The sequence below is a fragment of the Electrophorus electricus genome, chromosome 2, assembly GCF_041902795.1.
Source record: "Electrophorus electricus isolate QZ-2024a chromosome 2, ASM4190279v1, whole genome shotgun sequence".
In the NCBI taxonomy this organism is placed as follows: domain Eukaryota; kingdom Metazoa; phylum Chordata; class Actinopteri; order Gymnotiformes; family Gymnotidae; genus Electrophorus; species Electrophorus electricus.
Genome location: NC_137498.1, coordinates 22415001 through 22425000, shown reverse-complemented (window position 1 = coordinate 22425000; position 10000 = coordinate 22415001). Strand labels below are relative to the sequence as shown.

General features: G+C 42.8%; 1 protein-coding gene across 4 annotated transcripts in view; it reads right to left on the bottom strand.

Annotated features, from left to right (window-relative positions):
• The window catches only part of foxo3b (forkhead box O3b), a 30634-nt gene that overhangs the window by 1938 nt on the left and 18696 nt on the right, over positions 1-10000 (bottom strand). For all 4 annotated transcript variants that reach the window (XM_027015517.3, XM_081695605.1, XM_081695606.1 and 1 more), the window contains 2 exons: positions 1243-2689; positions 1-567 (listed from right to left, as the gene is read on the bottom strand). The exon at positions 1-567 is cut by the window's left edge and continues 1938 nt beyond it. In XM_027015517.3, coding sequence (XP_026871318.2) covers positions 1256-2689 — 1434 coding nt within the window. In that variant the 3' untranslated portion in view covers positions 1-567; positions 1243-1255. The remainder of the gene's footprint in view (positions 568-1242; positions 2690-10000) is intronic.

Genomic DNA, 10000 nt, shown 5'->3' with positions numbered 1-10000 from the left:
TATTTTGAAATTTGCAAGGTGGTGTGGTATAAAGATCAATGTGATTTAATCCTCTTTCTTTTTCTTATCATCAAATCAGTAATGATTACTATAAGTGATGCTTGGAGATTACCAGGCATTTAACCATTAAAACAGCAAAGACAGCAGAAACTCTCAAATATAACTCAAAGAGCAATTTTGGACGTCTAAGACTTTTTCAAAATTCTTTTTTGAGTCATTACTTTTAACCCATCCAAAAATATTTGACTTCAGATTGGTTTTGATTCAAACGGTTTTGATTTCAATGATTTTCTTTAGGCTTGCATAATAGTGAAATGATTCATCGTTGATTTGGCGTCAACTTATTTGTCTACAGGGCATTTGGAAGTGAGCTGGTACTCCTGTGACCTTTGCAGTCAGTCTTTTATGGTGGTGTGTTTACTGGACTCAAGGTAAGAGTCTTCAAAGTTGTAGTCTGTAAACAGATCCAGTGCTTGCTGCTGACAGTAGCGTTGGCAACAGGTGGCGTGAGTCTGTGTTGGATGGAATTTTTGATCATGTGGGTTTTTTTGCACTGAAGTTCTGAGCCTGGATTAAAAGCAGGAGAAAAGAGATCAGTTAAGTCACACTCTGCATAGCATCAGTTAATGTCAGTTGGCCTAAACTACTGCTTGGTTTGAAAACATTATTTAGACAGCTTCTCATTTATAGAATTAGGCCTATAGTTCAAATACAGTTAGCTATGATTATTTCACGGGGTTCTCAAATATGTGTTTTCAAATTCACTAAATATGAGCTCTCCAATATTGATTTTAAAATTGATAATGCTAGCACATAAGAACTTTTTTGCTAACAGTTCCGCTTATTAGAAAGGGATATCTGATGGTTAATTGTGTTAACAGGCAAGATTTCAGTGCTGTCAGCCAAGGTCCTCCACTCCACCCCAATTCTATTAGCTGACTGTGAAGCTCAGAAGCCGAGACAAGACCTTTTAATATTGTCACAACACCATGTTCATGGCAATGATACAGCATCAAGACTTTTTTGTGCTTTATCACATTCATTCTCAATTGGACATATTACAATTACAGACAAATGGAACATGAAACAAAACACAGAACACAGAGCATGAAACTAATAAAACGTCGGCCTACATGAAAGTCTTCCGTGGGTCTTGCTATGTAACTCTAAGGCACTGCATATTTAATATGCTTGATATATTATGAAATGAGTAAACACTGGTGAATAGCAGTTTTAACTGACCTTGGGACTGCTCTCAGCCAGGTACCCAGCTTTGACTGGACTGTTTTGTCCCGTTGAAGTTGCCAGGAGGGTTGAGGTTGACACCATTCTGCACCAGGGCATCAAAGTTGAAGTCCAGCCCGTCTGCATCCATCAGGTCTGAGCGGATTATGGAGTCCACATCGCAGTCGAGGCTCCCATTGAACATGTCCAAGTCCAAGTCTGAAGGAAAGCGGTCCGTTCCTGAATGGAGCCCAATCCCCATTCCAGTGCATCCGTTCATCCCAGAGTAAGGAGATGTATCGCTCAGCAGCATGGAGGTCTGCTGTTGGAGGTGCTGCTTGGCTGAGGCTATGTTATTAGCATCATTAGACAGGGTTGGGTGCCCGTTTTTGGATAACGAGTGCAGCAAGCCCTGGGCATTGGAGCCTGGATGGTGTCGGTTGTTCTGGAGAAGACTGTTCTGACCTTTGAGTCCAGAGCTGAATGATGACATCATGGGATCATTGGGGAGCATGAGGCCGTTGCGGAGGCGGGAGCTCTGAGAAGTGACAGCTGCACTGGTTTGTGAGATAAGTGGGTCAGACTGTGTCATCATGACATCACTGTGGCTGTGGGAGCCTAGTGAGTCTGAGTTCAGCAGGTCCTGAAGTGTGGCGTTCCTGAAGTGAGAAATGCTTGAGAAGGATGTCTGCTTGTTCTCCTGTATGGTCTGCATAGGTGTCTGGCGTAGGGCCCCAGTAGAGGGCCCAAAAATGGAATTACTGAACGCTCCACTATTATTACCCCCATTTGGTGAAGAAGAGGAGGAATTTGGAGAGGGAGTGGTGCTTCCAAAACTGAAGGCAGAACCTCCCTGACTTGTCTGTGTCGATGGGGCTAGAGTTATGTTGTCCAGAAGACTATCCATAAGGTTATCAGACAGACCATCGTTGAGGTTCATAGTGCCTAGTCGTGGAAGCTCAGCTGGGCATTGTTTGGAGTTCGAGGAAGTCGATGATGGAGGCGAAAGGCTGCTGGGACTGGAGTAGAGCATTGGAGAGAGGGGAGGGCCAAGCTCATCGTCCGGAACCTCATCTAACTCTGGATTGGCTAGGATAGGGGACAGGCGGCCACTGATTGTGCTAGCATTGGAGTTCGTTCGCGAGCGAAAGTCAGTCCAGCAGGGATCCAGTTCATCACTGCTGCGGGATGTTGGACTTCCTGGCCACTTGGACAGCCCCCCTGCAGACACATTCTCCAGCGATCCCTCCTGAGCAGCCTGCAGTGCTGCCTTCTTCTTAGCCGCACGTCCCCGTGCGCTCTTGGTGTACTTGTTTCCGTTGTCCATGGAGACAGCGCGGCGGCGCGGGGCCTTGCCTCCCCGCCCCCCTTCGGGATTTATCATCCACCATGAGCTCTTCCCAGTTCCCTCATTCTGGACACGGACAAAGCGGCTGTGCAGGGACAGGTTGTGCCGGATGGAATTCTGCACCAAGAGAGAGCATGCAGAATACAAATGGTCATTGATTTTCCAACTACAAATACTAAAAATATGTTATATGCACTCCAACTAATGCAAATATGACCTAATGTGGTTAACTGAAAACCTTTCATCTTTGTTCACTGTTTCATTAGGTCAATTTAATGATCAACTAAGCAATTTAGTGTTCTATTACCATTTTATCTATAATTATACAGGTGAGAAAATGTAGTTCTGAATTTTCTTTAGGCATTTATATATCTGATAGAGGGATTTCACTCCCCTCAATGTTTTTCCATTGTAAATTCCAGCTTTAGGCGCAAGTTAATTTACAAGAATCACTTTTGTTTTTTGTCTATGTGTTGGCAAGACATACAAATTATGCTCTTACAATAAAGCTGAAACAGCAACATTCAAGCTTTTACTGTTCATACTGTCCTCAGTCTCAGCATATACTAGCATGTGTGCTCCTTCACATCAGAAATACACACGCACACATAGAGGCATACAATGGCGTTAGTCCCCGATACATGGAGTTAGGACCTGATCATGGTGGTACACAAGTCAGCTTTGTTAAGAGCAAGCACAAAGAACCATCTGAGTCATACAGCCCATTGACGTAACACACAAGAGACGAAAATAATGTTCCTTTCACAACAGTCTAATACTCAGCAAGAGGCAGTAACAGGTACTTCTGAATGGTAGCCAATGGTAAGCCTGCACAAGATAGCTAGGAGACATTGTGTCTTCAGTCCGCAATAAGATCACAAGAACCAGACAGGGTAGTTTTCTGCTGAAGATCTTTTTTATTAAGGCATGGCAGGAAGAAAATGCATAATGTGCATGGATCTGATGATGTATATTGAGTGGAGTGTGCATCAGGTCATGGAAGTTTTACAGGTATATTTTCTGGATAGAGTATTTTTATTTTATTTTATTTTATTTTTTTTACATATTAAGCATATACCTGCTAGTAATTGAACCTTGTATCGAGCACCAATGACACTGATGTACAATATGGATCCTTGTACACCCCCCCCCCCCCCACACACACACACCAAACATCACTCTAGAAATGAACTAAAATTGGTCAGTAACGAGCTAGAAATTGAATAGAAATCCTTAATATGGATCATGTGGGTGATACCTCTACTGGTTTTAAAAATATTACAACTGACATACACTTGACTTACCTCCAATAAAAATATCTTAGTAAAAATATAAATATCACACATGTGCATATTTATAATCAAATATAAATAGCTTAGTTTACTTTTGTAAACTTTTGTCAAGGGTTAAATCCCACCCCCATACATTCATTTTTAAACCTGTCAGACAGCTAATGCAAAGTGGTTAGTTCTTCCTGGTGTCAAGATTAGCTACCTTTCCAAGCAAATGCTATTGAGCTACCAACACCACAAATACTGGTGTTTACCCAGCAAAACCTCTCTGGAGATGTGACATCATGTTTGTGCATGTGTTTATGAGGGTGTGCGTACGTGGATGCGTGTGTGTGTCTGTCCAAGGAGAGGTGGGAGGGTGGGAACGACTAAAATTTCAATGGAGGAGCATAATGTGAATGGAGTCATTAAGACTTATTTTCTTTCCCTGTCTGCTTGAAAACACACAGAGTACCAGACATGTTTAATGGATGTTTTCCTTCCTTCTCAGGTTCTCCAACAGTTGTGCCAACCTGTCCATCTCTCTTCTTTCGGCCTGTCATGGGTCTTCCTCTTGTGCCAGGGTGCAAAGTCTGAGTCTGCAGGATGAAGCCTTTGCTTGGAAAAAGGGTATGTGCAGAAGTGCTTAAAAAAGACTAATTTTTCTTTTTTGCAAGACCTGAGAGCAATCACAATGCTTGGTCTCTCTCTCTCAGTTCCCATCAACAAAACTACAGCAAGCCCAAGCCAGCCATGTGTCTCTCACACACACACACACACACACACACACACACACTGACTTTTTTTTTGTCTAATTTCCTTTCCCTCTCACATTCTGCAATGCAGATTTTTTACTCATTGCAGTATAAACCCTGCAGACACCCTGACATACTACTGGAACAGTGGGGTCCAAAAACGGGTCACCTTTTAATGACATTCTGTTGTCCTAAATACATATATTTTCTTTCTTCCCACACACACACACACACACACACACACACACACACACACACACACACGGCCATCCCTATTGGCCTTCTTATGAAGAACCTGTCATGTACCTCCAATCCAAAACTAATGAGGAATTCATAAATTCTTCCACTTCATTCATTTGTAAATCTCTAATACTGTTCAGGCTTTGGCTTTTCTGCATGAAGCCATATATCCATATATTCTGTTTTTAATTGACACTGTGTGTGTATGTGTCTGTGTTGCGTGTGTAGGGCTGTTAACTGAAAGCCCAGCTGCACACTGAATCTCTCTGGAACACAGAGGTCTTTTTGTCCGTCAGCAACATGTGGTAACAATCCATCAATGTCAGCAGCCACGCAGTACACACACACACACACACATACACACACACACACACACACACACACACACACCCACAGACACACCAACACACCCACACCCACCCACACACACCCACACCAACCCACACACACACACACACACACACATACATAACTTTACTCTCGTTTTTTTTTTCTGGCATGGGAGAAGTGTGGAAGACAATGTTTTTTGATGTGTGTCATGTGAATTAGAATATGCATCTGGTGTGTATATATGGCTGTACTTAAATTATGAATTTGTGATGTGACCTGTATTTGGATGAAAGTGTTTTTACACCAGAAGGCTTACCAGAAACAAAGCCACATCTCCACTAGGGCTGGACCCGAATATTCTATTATTCAAATATTTGTTAGTTGGGTAGATATTCATTTTTTTAATTTTGGCATTCACTATTGACTAGACCAAAAGCTCTGGAGCCCCATGAAAAGGTTACTGGGGACAGTCCTAATCTATACTGCAACCAACCCTGCATGATACTATCAGTGAAATCACCACAAACTAATCACCATATTTATCACCTACTTAACCTAACTAGTGCCACACAAGACAGTCAGCTGCAGATATCTGATATATACAGTCACTGTATGTCCCCAAAAGCCATAAGACCAACAGCAAATGTTGAGTCTCTCACTGGAATATGACACAGTCCTGTAAGCTCCTCCCATCCATCAGCGGTCAAATAGCCAGTAATCAGGAGAAAGGCAGTGCTGTAAAAGGCAGTGCTGTAAAAGGCAGTGCTGTAAAAGGCAGTGCTGTAAAAGGCAGTGCTGTAAAAGGCAGTGCTGTAAAAGGCAGTGCTGTAAAAGGCAGTGCTGTAAAAGGCAGTGCTGTAAAAGGCAGTGCTGTAAAAGGCAGTGCTGTAAAAGGCAGTGAGGGAAGACTGAACAGTTACTCCCAGTTTCTGAGCTGCGCCCTCTACACTGCACATCCTCCACTGACTGAACAATTTAGGTGACAACATTCTGAAAAATGCATTGGAAAAACTTTCTTTTTTTTTTTTTGGATGAGAATCGACTGGGATTGTTCTGAAAAGAACACTAAAGTTATCACAATACATTCTGATAACAGGCTTTTGAAAACTTTTCAACCTTTTTTTTTTTTTAAACCCTTTTTTAAAAATGCAATTGCAAGCCTGGAGTTAATTGAGTAGACTTGGATTACCTTCCTGAAGGGACCGGATGACATAGGCAGTGATGGAAAAAGCCTACTTCTCTATGTGCGCATTTCTCTTGGGCTGTTTGTGTATGCATACATCCCCTGGAGGCAACTAATCCTCTTGTAATCTCTCAGGAGAATTCACAAGACAACAAAAAACCAAGTGCACGCAACACATGTCTCAGCACCATCAAGAATTAGATGCTTCTTTTCCCTCTCCCTCTTATACAGATGGACAGAAAGACACAGCGCAGTGGTGAACGGAGAGCGGTCAGGGCAGGGTCATTTTGTTCGCACTGGGTTTGGCAAAAGAATTTTTCACCACAGTGAACTTTCTGTGCAATACTAAGAGGGTGGCTGAGTGCATCTGTGTGTGTGTGTGTGTGTGTGTGTGTGTATGCGTGCGTGTGCATGTGTGCGCATGCTGTTAAATTTCCAGGAATAATTCTCGGGGCTTGTTTCTCAGTATGTCCCAAGTTGGATTTTTTCAAGCATTTGTTTTTCAGTGTGAGCGTGTGTGTGTGTGTGTGTGTGTGTGTGTGTGTGTGTGTGTGTATTTGTAAGTGAACAAAGAGAAAAGAAAATATATATTAGCAAGGAAAATGTACATAACAGAACAGAAGTGGATCTAGAATAGAGAGAGTTCAAGGGAAGGACAGACAGAGATAGCCAGTTAAAAAAGGTGGGGGGGGGGGGTGTTCAGAAGAGACCACTGACAAGTAGGAGGGTGTTTGTAAATAAACTCAGGCCAGGCACTCTTGCTGCACGGGTGTGGATAGTTATTTGTACACACAAAACACACGCCCCACACAGGCTCTCAAACCTCCATGAGCAGAAAACCCCAGCCGTGCTGTGAAGCCTGTCTCTCCTGAATCTCTCTCTCAGCTGCTGTGAGAGAGGCCTGTGGCATGGAGGAAAGAACATTCCATTCTACTAAATGTGCGTTTTCTGGCCAGCCCAGAGTGTCTCTTAGCACGCGTTTGCATATTTGTTGGTCAGGCTTGCGTGCATGCACACACAGAGACACATACACACACACACACACACACACACACACACACACACACACACACACACACACACAAGGCGATATAGATATATAGATATAGATGTTCAAAATTTTAGTGTAGTACACAAAGTTTCGAGAGAAACAGGAAGTCCCTCATCCTTCATATGTCTGGAAATGCTACAGTTTTGAATATCTCTAGCTATAGTATCTATTTACTCACCTGGAATATATGATTTACTCTCATATATATATATATATATAAAAGAGTAAATAATACACACACACACACACACACTGTTTTCTGTCTTTCTATTTTTGATTCATTTTCTACTGCATCTGGTTTTCATACCTCAAGTACTTCGAACTTCCAGTACGGCTCGGCTTGAAATACCGTGCTTCAGGTCTCATGGACGACAAGCATCGAGATTATTTTCTGTCCTGGCTCCAAGATGGTGGAATGAACTCCCACTTACTGTCTGGACAGCAGAGTCTCTTGTAGTATTCAAATGCAGACTGAAGACGCATCTATTTGCAGAGTATTTAAAGGACAACTGTACTGTTTATGTTGTTTAACAAACTCTAGCACTTATTGTTTATAGCACTTATCATAGTTTAAGATAGACCTTATGTATTTTGTACTTCTAGGTATCAGCATTCATCCATGTATTCTACAGTATTCTAGTTGATTGGTATGTTGGTCTCTAACCTACTGTACTGTACTAGGATGTATTCTGTGAGTAAATGATACAGCACTTGTGTAAGTTGCTCTGGATAAGAGCATCCGCTAAATGCCATAAATGTAAATATCAAGTTCACACACATGCAGACCAACTCATCAGTGGAAAATGTATGTACATTATTGACACAAACATATAAGCAAACAAGCAAACAAACAAAAAACACACACACACACTCACACACACACACACACACACACACACACACACACACACACACACACACACACATACACACATACACACACACATACACATACACACATACACACACACACATACACACATACACACACACACATACACACATACACACACACACACACACACATATACACACACACACACACACACACACACACACACACACACACACACACACACACACACACACACACACACACACACACACACACACACAGCTCTCTTTATTTGAAACAGTTTCCCTGTCACCTTGTTAAGTACACCTATACCATACACTAAACTTACACCTCTGTTACCATGCACAGTGGATCAGGTCAATCTTCCTCTACCTTTTCCTTAGCTGGACAGTTTCTGACCAAGTGACAATGGCTTCATGGCTGACCAGACATCATTTGGGTGGCGAACCATCCATGACACAGCCGTGACCCTGACTCTGACCCCTACCCTGAACTGACCCCAAGATGGTAATGGGTCTTGCTCTGGCTAGAGTGTATCAGGAACAGCACCGTTGCTGGACGCAGCACACAGTGACACTGACATTGAGCAACCCCACATGGTCTGCTGTCCAGAAATATCCAGCCAACTACAGGGCTGATGAAAACTTGGAGTATTAGCGACAACTGTTGCGACACAAGCTCTAAACTGAACAATTACAAGGTTTCAAGATTTGAAATAAATGTCATTAAATAAAGTCAGTAAGCAGACACTACCACTGAAAAGTTCCCACATGCAATTATGCAGGCTGATCAATGTATTATCTGAGAACATGCATACACACATTATAATATCAACATATCAAGTAGGTGCGGCAGTAACAATCAATCCGGGGATATCCTTGAGCCAAAGCGGGCAGAGTGGTGTGAGCGTGTGTGTTGCATAACGGACCATGCTGAAAGACTGTCTTGTTTACTCAGGCTTCAGAACCGAGGGGGTGGTGGCCTACCCAACCCACCCTCTTTAGCCAATCAGAGAGCCTGGACAGAGGCACAGTCACTGGTTACTTGGATGACCCTGCAATGGGTCAGTGTTCTGGGCTGTCGCACTGTTCATCAAAAACACACACACACATCCACCAGGCTGACAGAGACCAGGCACACACACTCTTCCTGCAGCCTTTATCAAGCGCCTTCAACTGCAGAAACACGCCCACTCTGTTCTAACACACGTTCAAAAGCCATCATTCCTTCACATACAAACCAGGGAATTATTATTGCTAATATGTGTCTACTAAGAAACACATTAAATGACTTATTAAAATTAAAGACCTAAAGTTAGTTTGTCTAATTGCTAATGCAGCACAGGGTTAAGCAAGAAGATGTCTTGGGACAAACTGATCAGCATCTCAGGGAACAGTTTGTTCTGTGGCTGCGAATACCGTCTTGTGCCACTGCGCTGCACGTCCCATCCTCTCGAGCAAGCCAATGTAAACACGCACGCGCAGTGTTAGCCACGGTAAAACCGCAGAAGTGCGGCAAGGCAGAGAAGGAAGAAAGTGAGAATGAGGGGTTCTTCGTGAGTGAAGCTGAAGGTCTTGCTCCTTAGAGGATACGTAATTCTTTCCACGTGCTTATTCATTCTGGCATTTCTTTCATTTGAACCATTCACTTAGTTACACTGGAGTTTGAATACTTTTAAGGCTTTTTTTTTTTTTTAGACCCGTGAGATCTACAAACTGTGCACGAAGCTCTGACAAACAAAC